Source organism: Vigna umbellata, chromosome 2 (assembly GCF_029865625.1).
Source record: "Vigna umbellata cultivar VRB3 chromosome 2, Vumbellata_1.0, whole genome shotgun sequence".
In the NCBI taxonomy this organism is placed as follows: Eukaryota; Viridiplantae; Streptophyta; class Magnoliopsida; order Fabales; family Fabaceae; genus Vigna; species Vigna umbellata.
Window position 1 is genome coordinate 44311041 of NC_142166.1, and position 18479 is coordinate 44329519.

At 33.6% G+C, this 18479-nt stretch overlaps 1 protein-coding gene across 1 annotated transcript; it reads left to right on the top strand.

The window, feature by feature from the left end:
• Window positions 1–4283: 4283 nt before the first annotated feature.
• On the top strand, window positions 4284–17835 carry LOC124841991 (ephrin type-B receptor). The gene is made up of 22 exons (XM_047318379.2): window positions 4284–5518; window positions 6013–6128; window positions 6632–6840; window positions 7759–7878; window positions 8095–8223; window positions 8303–8428; window positions 9321–9376; window positions 9474–9573; window positions 9667–9784; window positions 9872–10081; window positions 10200–10536; window positions 12286–12379; window positions 13937–14045; window positions 14299–14570; window positions 14670–14797; window positions 14921–15155; window positions 15784–15972; window positions 16090–16373; window positions 16468–16678; window positions 16784–17026; window positions 17155–17243; window positions 17323–17835. Exons 1-22 carry the CDS (start codon window positions 4698–4700, stop codon window positions 17468–17470), a joined length of 4344 nt encoding a protein of 1447 aa, XP_047174335.2. The 5' UTR covers window positions 4284–4697; the 3' UTR covers window positions 17471–17835.
• Window positions 17836–18479: the final 644 nt, after the last annotated feature.

Here is an 18479-nt window from a genome sequence, read left to right on the forward strand (position 1 = left end):
AGACCTACATAGTAAAAATTTTGGCTCGCCCTACGCGCAATGAAATCAGAGTTCTCTGCATTTTAAAAAATTGAATTTCACTTAACAAAAAATGACTCGCCTAATTATTGACAAATACACCCAAATGAGATTTTTAAGTGCTTTCTAGTGTCAAAATGATATATTATTGTAAATAATATCATAATGAAAGTTTGACTTAATTGTTGTATCAATTTAGTTCACTACTCACACAAACAAAAACATTTACTTATCAATTCACTCTCACATTTAAAAAATCAACATCACCATAATTCTTTGCACCAAAATAAATAAGAATACAACATTATTTTTACATTATATCATCAAACTAGTGTACTAACAACAAAAAAAAAATATTTTTCATTAACTAGATTAAGTTTTAAAATCTCATTATAACTCTAAACACCTTTCGTCACACACGATGTAAGATTTGTACACACAAAATTTATATAAATTATTTGACATATTTTAATGATCATATATATATATATATATTCATCGTGAACATTTTTGAACCACACCACGTAATATCACATGTATGCAAGATTTTCAAAATGATTAAAATCAAGAGTAAAGGATAAACTTACTTTAATGAAGATCTTATAGGATAAAATGGTTGTGTTCTACAGGAGCAATCTTATGATGAACTAAGATCTTAAAAAATGAGTAGAAAGATAATAAATACATATAAAATGTAAAAGAAAGTAAGAATACAAGGTTTAAGAAAGATATGATCTTTATAAAACAAAACTCAACTAAATAAATTTTCTATTTATAAACTTGATATTTTAATAATAAAAAATCAAGTTTTATTTAGACTACTCTTAGTTATTTTCTACTTATTTATATTTGTAACAGAAAAAAAATTGTGACTCTTTATATTTTAAAAATAAATAACAAAAGTAATAAAAGATAAATAACAAATAATTTATAGAAAAACATGATTACGTTTTAAAAATACAATTATAAAATAAGTAAAAGCAAGAAAGGAAAATAAATTGCAAAGCTAATGATCGTCATACTAATTATAAAACTAAAATAGGATTTTAGATATACAAAATATGTATACTTAAATATCATTTTCTATAGTTATAACTGAACAATAGTGCTTGTAGCAGTAAATTCTGTTAAAAAGAGTCTGCTCAACTTTAAGCAATCACATTAAAAATAACTCAAATAAATGATTGAAAGATCCACAATATTTTATATCTTTGGATTAATTATCTATACTATTATATAAATATAAATGGGTTTTTTCTTTTGGTGTCTATATTTTGTTTCTTATTTTACCTTTTATATAATTTTTTTTAAAATTAAATTATTCTTTTTACTATTTTACCTTTCAACTAACATTTTTTTTATTTCTTTTTTCTAAATTTGATATTTTTTTAAATTTATCCATTTTTTAAAACTGAAACAACTATCTATAACAATATTTTTAAAATAAATAAAATCCACAACAATAAAAATATAACATTTATTTGTATTTTTTTGTAATTATAAAAATAATAATTATCTTAAAAAAAAAAGTTCACACAAAACATGCATGTTTTTCACTTGTATGGTATGTTCCTTTGAGAGGAAGATGAATTTACAAGTATCATTCCTACTCCTATAATGCGATTTGAAGACGAGTACATAGACAGATGACCTCATATCGGGCAACTCAAAGGGTGAATGACTCATTCTTTCTCTCAATTTCATTTTTACAAAAAGAAACACAACTTACAATTAATAAAAGAAGTTGATTTACTGACATGATTTTAATTTAAATAAATAAATAACTCATTAGATCAATTTTTAAAAAATATTTTTTAAATGGAAACATTTTACCAATACTTTATTTTATGGTCACTGTTATATAGTAGTTAAAATTATTAAAATTCCTTTTAACTTACTTTGGAATAAAACATGTATATCTCATGCAACCGTTTTGTGATAGTTCATTTGTTCTTTATATAACAATTTTTCGGATATTTTTATGAAAAAAAGAAATATGTTAAAAATGATTGCCATTTTGTTCACAATGTTTTTGAAGATAAAACAATTTCTATATCTCATGTTTCCAATTTTGTATAATTCAAAAAGATTTTTTATCCAAACTTTAGGTAAATCACTCTTTTTTTTCTTACTTTTTTCTCAACTAGAAATACTTAAAAAAAAAAAACTCTTTACAATTTCTAAAGTTCTTGAAACAACTCAGTGAATGTTATTATGATTATGTGAGTGGTTTAAAATTTAGTTTTGTTTCTTCTATTAGCAATTATAATTTAAAAATCAAACTATTATTTTATTTGTGTTATCTTGAATCATAATACTTGAAGAAGCAAAACAAAAACACATAGAAGAAGAAAACAAATTTGAAGTTAAAATATTGTTGCTTTTGATATTTGTTCGAAAATATCAAGTTTTCATTTGATTCATTTCAACTGAGTTTCTATTTTTAAGATACCTAATAATTAAGTTATTTCTCTTAGTACAGTATTATAGTATCTATGTTAAATGTGTTAAAGGTAAGTTTGTGTTTTTTATTTTCTTTTAATTTATTTTTGTTATATGTTAAGTTACTTTTTAAATTTTAATTTAGTTTTTATATTTATTATTGTGATTTCCTTTTAGTTTTAATATTTTTAAAAATTCAGTAATTTTGTTTTTTATATAAGTTCGAGATAAAGTTTAATTTTTTATATAATTTTTATAACGATATTTTTATTAAATATTTTTAAAAATATTAAGTTTTTTTAATTTATATTCTACATTAACATTCAAGTTTTATTTTAAAATTTTAAATATATATGTATTTTAAATTATTTTAAAATTTAATATTTGAATTTATACGATTTTTATTTTTAAATCAACTCTAATATTTGAATAGAAATGATTGATATATAATATTATATCAGTATTTGAATTTATAAATCTATATATAATTATTTGAAATATAAATTCAAATAAAAAACAATATTAAAATTTGATGTGTTAAAATATCAATACAAATACATTTAAATTTTTTTAAAATAAAGTTTAATATAAAATATAAATTTAATTAAATTTAATATAATTAAAATATTTAATAAAAATATCAATTTTAATAAAATATTAATATAATATTTATATAAAAATTAAATATGGTTTAATTTGAAAACAATAACATTATTTAAATTTTAAAAAATTAGAATTAAATTGAATTAAACTAACAAATACAGAATTTGCATTGAGATTTTAAATAATGACTTACACATGATACAACCTGACTTAATATATGAAAAAAAAAAAGACAAAAAAAAATTTATAAAGAAAGTTTAAAAATAAAAATTAGAAAAAATTAAAAGAAAATTATAAATTTATACATATTTAAGGTTATTAGTAGAATACACTTAATCGATAAATATTTTAAAAAATAAGAACCTAATTAATATTAATCAACATATAAAGACTTATTTAATTTTTTTAAATAAATATGAGGATTGAGTGATATTTTAACAAAAAAAAATCACAAACTTGAAAGTGTAATGGTAAATACAACATGAATAACTTATTAAAATAAGTTATTAAGAGTGCTAAACATGTATACAAAGAAAAACATCACGTAACACTTTTTTATATCAAATGACATACTACTAATTTGAGTAAGTTGAAATAATTGAGTATAAATTATTTAACAATTCCAGTAAACCCTTATTTTAAAATTTTCGAAAGTGACTTTGTTGTATAAGATATATACGCTTACACACAAATTAATATTAACATAAAATTATTTCTATATAAAAAAAAACTGATCCAAACAAATTTAAATAAATAAATTTAATTTTAAAGTGTTTTAACACATGTACGTATTTTTTGCATAGTAATCGCACAGGAAACATTGTAAGAGAAATAATGGAGTAGCTAGCTGCCCAAGCTTCTTACACAGTGTCTTAGTACATGCAGATAGATACACGCGTGTATTGTTTTATTTTTCAGGGAAGAATAGTAATAATAATTTTTAAGCAAAGCAAAAGCCAAAACCCCCGCAACCATCCCACACTGACACCGCCTCCACCTTCACTCCACGGTGGCGCCGTCGCTTTCTCTCTGTCGTCCCGGCGTTTACCACGCGCGTACTCACCACGCAAGCAGCAACCTACCCTTCTTGTCGCTTTTCACTTGCACATTCCACATGGGTTTCGTCCGTTAATTATTTTCATTAATTAGGGGTGTGTCTCTGACGCTCCTTTAAATCGGCGTGAGGTTCGGTGAAACGAGATAACATTCCCAATGCTAGCCTCCAAACTAATCACAAAGACTTGTCCAATAAGATTCGCCCACGTGCACAAAGTAAAGATCGAGAGTGAAAACCAGCGGGGTTCACATGAACCTCACCGCATCGTGACACCCCCTTCTCCTTTACCACCAGAATTAAATAAAGCTGCCTCTTCCCCATCGTGCTTCTTCTCTCCAATTCGCATTCGATCTTTCTTCTCCCCGCGCGTCTCCGAGAGATTTCTAGGGTTTTTTGTCAGTGAGATTGAATTGAATTTCCGCACGCAGAGAGAGAGAGACCTAGGGTTTTTTAATATTGATATTTTTCTATTGGTGGTGACCGGGATGGGTCATTGCATTGGTTTCTGAATCAAATTTCACTTTGCAAATCCGAATCTCAGTTCCTTCAATGTGATGACTCCTGACGCCGCCGGTGAATGGCTCGATTTCGTTTCCGGCGCCTCCGATTCCTCGCCATCTTCGTCGTCGTCGTCGCCGTCTTCGCGAGTGACGAATCGGAGTCAGAGCGTGAACTTTCGGTGACTGATTTCGATTGGAACCTCTTCCATCAGGACTACTCGCCGCCCGCTCCGCCGCCTCCGCCACCGCATCCACCGTCTGTGTCATGCGTCGACGATCTCGGCGGAGTCGGGACTCTGGACACGACGTGCAAGATCGTGAATGACGTGAACCTCACCCGCGACGTGTACATAGCAGGGAAGGGCAATTTTAACATCCTCCCTGGGGTGAGGTTCCACTGCGAGATTCCCGGGTGCATGGTAACCGTTAACGTCACTGGTAATTTTAGTTTAGGTAGCAACTCGTCGATTGTGACCGGGGCTTTTGAGTTGGAGGCTGAAAATGGTGGTTTTGGGAATATGTCGGTTGTGAACACGACGGGTATGGCGGGACAGCCTCCGCCGCAGACGAGCGGCACTCCGCAGGGGGTTGAGGGCGGTGGTGGGGGTCACGGCGGGAGGGGTGCTAGCTGTCTTGTCGACATGACGAAGCTTCCGGAGGACGTCTGGGGAGGGGACGCGTATTCGTGGGCCTCGCTGCAGAACCCTTACAGTTTTGGTAGCCGTGGGGGGTCGACGACCAATGAGAGGGACTATGGTGGGTTGGGAGGGGGGCTTGTAAGGTTGACTCTTCATCAAATTGTTGAGATGAATGCAAGTGTTTTGGCTGATGGGGGTGATGGAGGGACAAAGGGCGGAGGTGGCTCTGGAGGCAGCATTTACATCAAGGCTTACAGAATGTAATATTTTTTTTGTCTTTTTCCCCCCCTCGTTTGGTTAACATAAGGATATATTTATGTTCTCTGGTTATACTTGGGACATGAGTGATATGACAAGTTACTATATTTGTTTCTCTGGAATCTTCTATCTGAGGTTCTTTGTAAACAACTGTTTATATGTTTCTGCGCTGCTGCATTTGAGATGTGGTTGTCTAAGTCTAATATCACCATCACAATTATTTTGATGGTATGAGTTCAAATTACCAACTTTGTAAGGCTAATACAGAAGCTTAATACCAAAGTCAGCTGTTGAATGTATATTTCTAAATATGAAATTTACAGTAGAAGGATATTTTCTCCATAATCCCTTATATTCCTTGACGTGTACAGCCACATGCCAACAATGGAATGTTAATAATTGGTTTCGTGATTGATTGTAATTGAAATGTAATGTTGTGAATCTAGTTTTTATGCTGTTCCATTGATATGCTTTTTTTCTTTCTGGAAATGAGCAGGACTGGCAATGGGATTATAAGTGCTTGTGGAGGTAATGGTTTTGCTGGTGGTGGAGGTGGCAGGGTTTCAGTTGATGTGTTCAGCAGGCATGATGAGCCCAAAATATATGTGCATGGTGAGGATTTTTAGTTTGTGCATTGGGTAACTGTTTCCAAATATACTCTGCAGAAATCCTTCCCTGCAAATTGAGTGCTCATAAACGCTTAATCTCTTATAATAAATAAATTAATAAATAAATATGGTAACATTAATATAGGGATCACTTTGTTGCATGCCACTCTCTGTCATTGATTTGTTAATGGGCATGAGGAAAATGTTTTAGAAATCAATGCTAACATTTTTCAGCATTTTGAAATAAAAATTAGGTTGCTCTCTAGAATTAAGTATCACTCGAGTTGGAAAATATGATTTGATGATCTACTGTTTATCAACCTGGAACCTACTTTTTTGCCAACTCATGTAGGTGGGGTAAGTGATCGTTAATTAATTAAATACCCTTGGCCTATAGTCAGTTGCTTGAAATTCTATTATGACTTTTTTGTTGTGTTAAACTTGTTGGACCTCCAAACTTATCATCAGTTACACTGACTGCACTGCACGATTGATTTCTTATTTCAGGTGGTAGGAGCCTTGGCTGTCCCGAAAACGCAGGTGCTGCTGGGACTCTTTATGATGCAGTCCCTCGAAGTCTTATAGTTGATAACTGTAACATGACAACCGATACAGAGACTCTTCTCTTGGAGTTTCCAAATCAACCCCTTTGGACTAATGTTTATGTTCGAAATAAGGCCAGGGCAACAGTTCCATTGCTTTGGAGTCGCGTACAGGTTTGTCAAATGAAGATCCATACATTAATTGGATAATCCCGATGTCAATATTCTGTCAATAAACTCTTTCTTCTCTTGTTTACTGACACCAGACATTCTCTCCTCCCTCTTGTTTTGCTTGTATCCTCAATTTTTTACATCTATCAAAACGTTCATTAGTAAACTCAAGATGAGCATATGCAGTCACTTTTGAGTACCTCTAATAAAACTTAATATCTGATTAAGCCAGGAACTTTTCTGAAAAGGTAATTTACCGTTGTTCTACTTCTGACCGTTTGACCAGTCATACACCTGAAAAATTCTGACATCCCCTCTTTCATCCTATGTGCTGAATGATGCATATGTCTTAGACTTTTATATTATCCTGATTATTCTTGCTAAAGTTGACTCCCTCAAAGAACCCAAGTGCTGAAAAATATCTCCAGTAGTAGATATGGATATTTTTAGTTAACAACTTAAGCAATACTAGTAACTCCCACTGAGGATATTGTTGAAGATTAAAGCATTGAAGAACCAAAGACATTAACTTCTCGGTTTGGCTTTCATATGCCTTTAATCCATTTGCTTGATATATATTTTGCTTATATTGGCATGTTGAGTTAATTGTTGGTCGTTTGAATCCATATTGGTTGTTCTCAGGAGTTTTCTTGATGTTAATATGAATTATATATATAATCTTCTAATTCTAATGTATTTAGGGGTTGGGGCGATGCCTTTATTACTTTTTATTAAAGGTTTTCTATTTATATTTGCTTTTGTTTCTAATGAATTCTTTTATAAAATGCTAAGTTTCCTCCTGATCATCCCTTCATATTGTGATCCTTGTGCCCTTTTAATTTCAATCTGTTTTGAAAAAAAAATGTTTGGCATGTGAAGGACATCTGTGCAACTGTCTTTTTCTTTTTATCCATTATATAGGTGCAAGGGCAAATAAGTATCTTGCAGGGTGGGGTGTTGAGCTTTGGTCTACGCCACTATGCTACATCAGAGTTTGAGTTATTAGCTGAAGAACTGTTGATGAGTGATTCTGTAATGAAGGTAGTTGGAATGAGTTTTAATTTTGCAGCGATATTGTTTATTGGGACATGTTGACATCTAGTTCCTGTATATGTTGCATCTTTTACCTGTGCTGTAGAACTAGTAAACAAAATGAGCATATCATATATATAGGCTGCACTGATTTTTTATTTTTCCAGTAGTCAATGTTACAATGTCATTTGTTGATGTTTTTACACGTAAAATTTTATGAAAAAGGTTTATGGAGCTCTTCGCATGTCTGTAAAAATGTTCTTGATGTGGAACTCAAAAATGCTCATAGATGGTGGGGAAGATGTGACTGTGGAAACTTCTTTACTTGAGGCCAGTAATTTGATTGTTCTCAGGGTATTTAACCACTCCTCGAATGAATAATATTAGTGCATGTATGATCTTCACAATTTGACTCATTGGGTTTCATTAACAGGGGGCTTCTGTGATACATTCTAATGCAAACCTTGGAGTTCATGGACAGGGTCTGCTTAATTTGTCAGGACCAGGAGATTGGATTGAAGCACAGCGTTTGGTTTTATCCCTATTTTATAGTATTCATGTAAGGCATTATTTATTTTCACCACCAATCTATGTAATTTTATAGCCTTTTAAATTTTAAACACTTATTTTCCCCATTTGATTTATCTTTATTTATGAATTAGGAGGTCTCATTTCTTTTTCATTAGACTAGTGTTTTTTAACTAATCTTTTCAAATTATTTTGTTACACGTTTCTTATTCTTTTTTAATTTTACTGGCTTAAATTGTAGGGCTTTTTCTATTTTTATTTCTTTATTTAGAAAACATTGTAAGCATATCCTAACCATTTCCAATTATTAAATATTTTTTGATTATTAGTAGTAGAATAAAATGACACGAAGAAGTTTTCCTTTGGGTCTAAAACATAATTCGCTTGAACAGAAAAATGATGATATATACCTTCAGTTAACATTTATCAGACAAACCTTAACAATGAGGTGAAAATCAAAGAGATGGTATAGAGACAATCCTATTATGTGCATCTAAAGTCGATTAGAATCCCCAAATTTTTACCTTCGCCTACCAAATATCCCAAAGCAATGCATATATAACTTGTTACTAAAATAAGGTGAATAAAGAAACTGTCTGAGGAAAATATCATAATGACAACTGAGCATTGATAAAATCTCTTTTTACACCATGTCAAGATCTTGGGCTTTATTTGTGGTGCAATGGACTGTTTTTTGTTCCTTGTGTCATTCTTTCGGTGGCTCAGTTGCACTCTTCTGATGCTTTGGTTCTCCCACCACTTCGGGTCTGATTATTGTTAATTCCATCCTTTTAAATGAAACCATTGTGGTAACTTGGTTGGACATTAATAAATGATGATAATACTGTTTGTGCTTATGTTTTATTTGAGCATTATTTGGTCTTGGCTCTACAACTTGACTTTATTTTTTACATCTTTTGTAGGTTGGGCCTGGATCTGTCTTGCGTGGTCCATTGGAGAATGCAACGACTGATGATGTGTACGTTTGGAAGTTGTCAAAATATTGTTAGGTGATTTCTCATTCAACACATTTTGATTGTAGTTCTGCTAAATTTCCATACCTTTATGGTTTACAGTACACCAAAGCTTTACTGTGACAATAAAGATTGCCCCTACGAATTACTTCACCCCCCTGAAGATTGCAATGTGAACTCTTCCCTGTCTTTCACACTTCAGGTACTTTATGAAGTATTGATTGTGTAATAGATTTGGTTGTGCTAATATATATCTACAGTTGAAACTTGAAAATTCTGTATGTTGCCTTTCTAGATCTGCAGAGTCGAGGATATCCTTGTTGAAGGCCTTATAGAAGGTTCTGTTGTTCATTTCCACAGGGCCCGGACCATAAGTGTTGAATCTTCTGGAAGAATATCTGCCTCTGGAATGGGTATGCTTCTTTGTTGTGTGTGGTGGTTGTCACTTTTGGATTCAAGTAGTTGGATTTCCTATAGTGATTGTGTCAAAAAAATTGCAGGCTGTACTGGTGGTTTGGGTCATGGAAATATTCTAAATAATGGTATTGGCAGTGGCGGTGGGCATGGCGGTAATGGTGGGGATGCATGGTATAATGATAATCACGTTGAAGGTGGCAGTTCATATGGGGATGCAAACCTGCCCTGTGAACTTGGTAGTGGAAGTGGAAATGGCAACTCTACATATATCACAGCTGGAGGTGGTATCATAAGTAAGCCAAAGTTTATGTTTGGGCTAATTAATGTTTCTTTATGAATAATGGAAGATGTTGATTGCCGCTAAGTTTCTTCTTTAATTCGTATTCTTCTGTTGTATTATCTGTTAAGCAGTTGTTGGATCATTAGAACATCCTCTGTCAAGTTTGTCCATTCAAGGTTCTGTAAAAGCTGATGGAGAGAATTTTGATTCGGTAGTCAGAAATGAAGGTTTTGCAGGATTTGACAATTTTACTGGAGGTCCTGGGGGTGGATCTGGTGGCACTATACTATTGTTTCTTCATACACTTGCCATTGGGCAATCAGCTGAACTTTCTAGTATGGGGGGATATAGCAGTTCTAATGGAAGTGGTGGTGGGGGTGGTGGAAGAATTCATTTTCATTGGTCTGACATTCCCACTGGTGATGTTTATCAGCCAATTGCTATTGTGAAAGGTGGCATTCAGACCAGGTATTTCTATTTCAAGTTTTTGCTGCGACTCTTCAATATTATTTTTATTCTGATTTGCGTAACATTTTTAGCTTGTCTTTTTTTTCCCAGTTTGCATAACTGAATTTTAACCAAGAATAAGTTGTCACCAGTTTCTGATGTTATCTTTGCTAGTTGTTGAATGGATGCTTGTTTTGTTCCATTTTTTTTTTATTTATATCTATTGTTTCTCTGGAGTATATTTTAATAGTTCTTTTTCCCTATCATCTTGGTACGGGCTTCTTAGATAGGCACTAACGCAGAAGATAATATAGTGAGAAGCCAGTTAACCATTTCTTTTGTTTTTCTGTTTGAAAATGAAGTACGATTAATGATATAAAGTCCCTTTGGAACAAGATAAGGCATCTTCAAGATCCGGAAAGAAAATTTTTAAAATAAAAAGCAAAAATCTGTAAAGGAAACGTGGGAAGCCAATACTTTTGCATATAAGAGATGGATGTTACTCGAAACAGCCTTGGGAAGAACTCATGAGAGAGCATAAGAACATAACTCTTTCCCAGTTATTTAAGGGATGTTATTAGAAGGGGACTTTAAGCCTAACTCAACACCACAAAACCGGCTTGTAGGGTGAGGTTTGCACCCACTTATAAACTATGAATTGGCCTTATCTCTAGTCGAGACTTCTAACACCCCCCTCACGCCGAGGTATATACATCTCGAGCGTGGGATTAGACATTTTTAATAGGTGGTCCGATAGCGGCTCGATAGCGGGTGGAGCAATATGTCCAACAAACAACAAATATCAAATATCGCTAGGATAGGCTTTAACCATGGTTCTGATACCATGTTAGAAGGGGACTTTAAGCCTAACTCAACCCCACAAAACCGGCTTGTAGGGTGAGGTTTGCACCCACTTATAAACTATGAATTGGCCTTATCTCTAGTCGATGTAGGACTTCTAACAGCTGTAAAACACGGTTAAAGATTTGTGCACCCTGCTGCACGTGATAATAGCCAATTATCACTTTTGGCATTCTACTCTTTTCAGCCGAACCCTTTAAATTGGACTGTAAAAGACTGCTCTAGCATAGGACACTTCCAGTGATCATTACTTATTTCAGATCCTGAAATGTTTGTCTGTCGGTTCTGTAGCACACTTTTTCTGTTAATCCTTTTTGGCCCATGTATTTTTTTTTTTTTGGTATGAGGGTTATAATTAGAAGATATTTTATTTTATTTTTTTAATTTTACTGTTTGCTTTGGTGTTTTAGAGTTTTTTAACTTTTAGCTTGTATATTTCAATTTCAAGAATTTAATTGGAATAGACTGATAATGTGAAGATTTCTTACAATCATTCAACCGCGAATTGTGATGTTTGATTACATTGTTTACTTTTGTGATACTTGATTTGAAAGTCATATCTAGTGTAATTTCTTTTAAAATGGCTTTCTAAAAATCTTTAAAACAAATCCATTTTGATCGCCAAATAATATTAGGTTGTATGTGCTAGTGGTAATGATTCATCTCATTAGGACACGTGACATGCTTCTCTTGGGATTGGAGGGGAACTATGTTCAGCTCCAGGGGGTGATTGGAGTCCCTAACCTAAGAAAACTTCAAATTATTCTCTTTTTTGTTTTAATTTATCAACTTTTGTTCCATTGAAGTTTCTATATTTTGTCTCTATTTCATTTCAGTTTCTGCCTTTGCCTTTGGTTTGTGTTATAATGGAAATTTAAAAACTTTATAATTTTATCTTGATTATGATAGGGGAGGAAAGGGTGAGGGTCAGGGTGGAAGTGGAGCTAATGGGACAATAACTGGGAAGGATTGCCCTAAAGGGTTGTACGGTACCTTTTGTGAGGTATAATTTCTTTCCACCTGCCCTCAATTCTTACATTTCCCATATTTGTGTGCTCTAGCTGGCCTTTTCATCATGGGATTTTCCATATATATTGGATGTGACCTTATTCTACATTTCTGTATGCTGGTAGTTTGAGTAAATTTGTTACTTTTAATGTTAAATGTATGTGGAGGGCCAAGAGTTTTATCATAATGGTTGTCGACATCATCACCATTTAGGTTATGCATTGTTTTTTTTCCAGCCTCAATATGGTGGTTGGCTAATTAGCCTGGCATGTTGATTAAATTTCTGATAGTGATGTACCGTATTATCTGAGGATAATTTTACTTCAAACCTTTGTGGGAATTATACTCGAAAGGATATTGTTAATGTGCCACGTTATAGTAGACATAAAAGCAAATATCTAATGGATAAACGTGTATGAAGGATCAGTGGGTGACACTTGTTGCTGCTGTGTTCTATGATATTTATACTGTAGCCTCAATATGACGGTGCCTGGGTTGACAGGAGTCTGGTGTTTTGAGTATATTTCTGGCAATGATATACTGATAAATCTAAAGGGAAGCTCACCTTTATTAGTTAGGCCAATTATGATTATTAATGAAAATATGTCAAGTTTCTGATTATATATTCATGTCAACCCCAAAAATATGCTGATGTTTTTGATATTTTTGTTCTTAGTTTGACTTAAGGACCTATACTTTATTGATTCTTAGTTGTATAACTTAGTTCTTACAACAATGGTATGGTAATTTTATTCTATACTGTCATGTTATTGCATGGCCTTTTTATTTTGTTGAAAAAAAATTCCTTGAAGTTTTTTCATTTATAAAGCTTTAGCATTGCATAAGACTTTTACAATTTGTTACTTCGTGCAATTTTTTTCATTTGCAGTTTTGTAAGGCTTTATGCGCTGGCATATTGTCTTTTCTTTTCTCAATCTTTCTACTGTGGCAAAAAATATTGTATATTTTTTACTATTTCTAGCTGAGTGCTGCTTTGAAGCTTTACATAAATTAGTGTTGGTGTTGAAAGGATTCTGTGTAATATACAAAGCCTAGACACTTGAAATGTTCTAATAATAAACTCTAATAACATATTGGTAGTTGAAAGTGCTGGATTTGACAGCAGATTTTCATATAAAGATGTCAACCTTAGTTTTAGCTTCTATTCACGTTAGTAGAATCCAGTGTCCATTTTAGTTACATTCAAAATGTGGCTACTAGTGTTTGAATGATGAAAACAGTTTTTGTTGCAATGTCATAGTTGCAAGCTTTTGGTTCATCATGTTTTGGCTGAGCTTATTCTGAGTTGTCCTCATCAAAATTGATGAGGCTACATGGGTGCTGGTTCCAGCTTCTTATGAACCTAGACTGGCCACTGCTTTGGAATTACTGCTCTAGAGCAGGGTTACTCAACATAATAGAAGCTTTCTTTACCCTTTTTTGTCTCATGTTATATTTCTACTTTCTTGCTTTCCGTTTTTGATGACTTAACTGATGCTTGTACTTCTAAAGTTTCTACTCATAGGCTTTTATATTTCTTGCTTGCCTCCAGGAATGTCCTGCTGGGACTTACAAAAACACTACTGGATCTGATGAATCACTTTGTCTCCATTGTCCTGTTAATGACCTTCCTCATCGCGCTGTTTATATTCCAGTCCGAGGTAGAGGTTATTATTTAATGGATGATTACACAGCAGACATTCAAGGGATTTTATTCTTATTTAGTTTGAAGTATTTGTTGTCCAAGTTGAATGATTTGTGTACTGTCTTTCATTTTTTTGTCTCTTTATTCTTGGTGGTAAATGATATAATGTGAGCTCCTTTCTTCATAGTATATCTCTAAAGCATACCCATTTCATTTTAATCTCTGGTGCATCATCAATGCGTAATTTGCCATCTTGTCCTTTTGTCCAGGTGGTATTACTAAAACCCCTTGCCCATACCAATGTGTTTCGGACAGATATCATATGCCTGACTGCTATACTGCTCTTGAAGAGTTAATTTACACGTTTGGTGGGCCTTGGTTATTTGGTCTATTTCTTACGGGTCTCTTGATCTTGTTGGCACTGGTGCTCAGTGTTGCAAGAATGAAATTTGTTGGTGTTGATGAATTACCTGGCCCAGCACCCACCCAACATGGTTCTCAAATAGATCACTCCTTTCCTTTCCTTGAGTCACTAAATGAGGTTTTTCTCAAACCATGTGGTTCCATTTTAGTTTCCATATTTTGGTTTTATTTTCAAGATTTTTTATTATTGGCATGATGACAACAATGTGCTGCATAGGTGTTGGAGACAAATAGAGTTGAGGAGTCCCAGAGTCATGTTCACAGAATGTACTTTATGGGGCCTAATACTTTCAGTGAACCCTGGCATTTGCCACATACGGCGTCAGAGCAAATAATGGATGTTGTGTAAGCAAACATTTTCTGTTTGATCACTATAGATCCCATGGTTAAATTTGAGGATTTCAGCTTCTTTATTTGTAAACTGTTTTTGATTATGATATTGAGATCTTCCAACACTTGACATGGCAGTTATGAGAGTGAATTCAATACATTTGTGGATGCGATTAATGCTATAGCTGCTTATCAATGGTGGGAGGGAGCAATATATAGTGTTCTTTCTGTTCTTGCTTATCCGCTTGCATGGTCCTGGCAACAGTGGCGCAGGAGATTGAAGTTGCAACGATTACGTGAGTTTGTTCGATCAGAGTACGATCATGCTTGTCTTCGTTCTTGCCGATCACGAGCCCTCTATGAAGGGATCAAGGTTTGGACTTGTTCATATATTTGTTGAGCTTGTGAAGAGTGAAATAGTGGATATTCTATTGATTTGCTACTGAGTTGTGTTGGTTTAGGTGCATCTCTTGATCTTGTTCGAAGTTATCTTCATTTGATCCAATGTAACTGTTGAGTTTGTTGAATATGTATAACTGGATACGTGCTGACTGATCAGTTTGTTTTTGTTTTTATTTCAGACTTGGTTAGTTGTATTTATGTTGTTAATAATCAGCAGCGACATGTCATCAGATGTCAGTTTATTGTATTATCACTTATTTTTCATAGATAGACAGGTTACATCATAACATCATTAATTCAAAACTATTTGGCATGTTGTTAGCTAGTGGGAGATAAAAAGTTCTTGATATTTTTTCTTTCCTGCCTGATGTCAGGGTAATGTATGTTGTAATTTTGAACGTAAGAGTTGTTTCTTTTTATTTTAAGATAGCTTACCTCACTCTAGGTTTTGGCATACTTCTTCGTTCTACTGTCTGGGGCTATCTGGGGCTATTTAGACCAAGCAATTAAGAATTTCAACTTTTCATTTATTGAAATCACAGCTGTTTCAAGTATTTAATGCTGTTTCATAGTGTTAACTGACCCATAAAATAATATAGGTAAATGCAACTACTGACTTCATGCTGGCATATGTGGACTTCTTTCTTGGTGGCGATGAAAAGAGGATAGACCTTCCTCCTCGATTACATGAAAGGTTCCCAATGTCGTTGCCTTTTGGAGGTGATGGAAGTTATATGGTTCCATTCTCCCTGCACAATGATAATATCCTTACCAGCCTAATGAGTCAGGTTTGTTTATTTATTTTGGGATCTGTGTTATGCACAGATGCACTTAAGACACATGCCTTACTTTTTGTTCCATTCTAACGAATTTAATTATATGCATACCTTTAATGATGTTTGCAGTCAGTACAACCTACAACCTGGTATAGATTGGTTGCTGGGCTGAATGCACAACTACGGTTGGTTCGCCGTGGACGGCTAAGAGTAACATTTCGACCTGTCCTCAGATGGCTTGAGACTCATGCCAATCCTGCATTGAGTGTCCATGGTGTGCGTGTTGACCTTGCCTGGTTTCAGGCTACAAGCAGTGGCTATTGCCACTATGGGCTTATGGTATATGCTCTTGAGAATGGTCAAGCCACTGGAGGAAGTGCCGATGGAGCTTTAAGAACTGAGGAAAGAGCAAGGTAATCTTTTATACATATTTTAGTGGAATGTGGTATGATTTTGATGGTATTATACTTGATACTCTCTGTTTGTTTATTAATTTTTGGTCTCTAGGGTCCAGAGTGTTAAAAAGGAACATCCTTTTGGGTTTGCCAGAAGCAGAGCTCATTTAGGCCCTGGTGGAAGAACTGAGGACAATTATATAAGGCGACAAATGCATGGAGCTGCTTTAGATGTAAACAATTTGCAGATGCTTGACGAGAAGAGAGATATCTTTTATCTTCTCTCTTTCATACTTAAGAATACAAAACCTGTTGGACATCAGGTATTTCTAGTATTGATTGTTTTCTGGTTTGCTAGACAAAATTGCTAATTTTTGGCTGACTAATCTGATTACTGATTTCTTTCTTTTTGCTCCTGTTGACTGCAGGACCTTGTTGGTTTAGTAATCTCAATGTTGCTTCTAGGAGATTTTAGTTTAGTATTACTTACTCTGCTTCAGCTGTATTCAATTTCTTTGGTGGATGTCTTCTTTGTGTTGTTTATATTACCTTTCGGCATTCTTCTCCCTTTTCCTGTCGGAATTAATGCTCTCTTTAGTCATGGGCCAAGGCGTTCTGCAGGCCTTGCACGTCTTTATGCTCTGTGGAATCTTACATCCTTCATAAATGTTGTGAGTAAATCGAATTTCAGCTAGTTGGGGATATTTGATCCTTCAATCTATTGTTTATTTGTAGGGCCAATAAACCTTTCCTTTTTTTTCACTGGTTTTAATTGGGATCTTGTGTTTTTTGGAACTAGGTTGTTGCATTTCTTTGTGGATATATACACTACAACTCTCAATCGTCTTCCAGTAAAAAACACCCGAGCATTCAGCCATGGAGTATCACGTAAGTGTCTGGTTTAACTTTGGTTAAGAGCCTGCTTATTTGGGAAAATCTTACTCTGTCTGGGGATGCGTGCATGCAGGGATGAAAGTGAATGGTGGATTTTCCCAGCTGGATTGGTTTTATGTAAATTGTTCCAGTCTCAACTCATTAATTGGCATGTTGCCAATCTGGAAATTCAAGACCGGTCCTTGTATAGTAACGATTTTGAGCTGTTCTGGCAGTCATGATGGTATGTTCACAGCATATAATTCAACATTAACTTTTTACCCCCATTTCCCTCCTCCTCTCTCGATCGATCCATCACATGTTCTCAGTTCAGTAATATAGGATAGATCAAAAATTGATTGACATAGAGATGGTAGTATTTTAGATAAACTCGAGGTGGGAGAAACAGAACTACAGAAATCCAAAGTAGAAGTTGTAGAGGCATTCATTACTGTAACATCTAATGTTCAATAGTTCTTTTTAAAAAAAAAATTAAATCATTTTCACCTTCATTTTTCCTACTGTGTAAATATCAAGTAACTAAGCACATTTATGTTGTAGTCGTGGACTACTTTTTTTAATATGTTCAATTGGCCAACGGCATCAAGTTGATTAGAGTCGGCAAATAATCTGGGGTTCTAGGGATAAGAATTGTTCTTGAAGCGCGTTATATTTTCCTCACCCTCTAAAACGCTTGTATTTATTTATTTTTTGGAATCAAGTTAGTAAATGTTTCATGAAATAGTTACCTTTTGCCATCAGACTTCTTAAAATCCTATTCTAAAATTTTCTTGATAGTAACAGCATGTGTTCGATCACTTTGAAATTATTATAGAAGGTACTTGGCTGCTTTTTAGATTTGTGATGGTTATTTGGCTACAAATTACTTCTCTGAATTTGTATATTTTATTCAATTTGGATTCTCAGTTTCCAATGAAGTTTCTAATATTTAAATGGTTATTATTTTTTTCGTCTCTATATTTATATGCTTTATTTAATTTAGTTCTTATATTGTTAGAATTTTTTATTGAGTTCGTCAATTAAGTAATGCAGTCTTTATTTTTCTTAAATGATAGTCATAATCCTTGTATATGGTTTCGGCGAATTAAATTTATAAAATAAAATAAAACATGCTTTTTTTTTATGATTTGAAAGAAAAGTCGTAAAAAAGTGATGCGTAGTTAATTTTGAATGCAATTGTTTTGACTAAATCCATAATTTATTTTCTTGTATTTAGACAATTTATTCAAT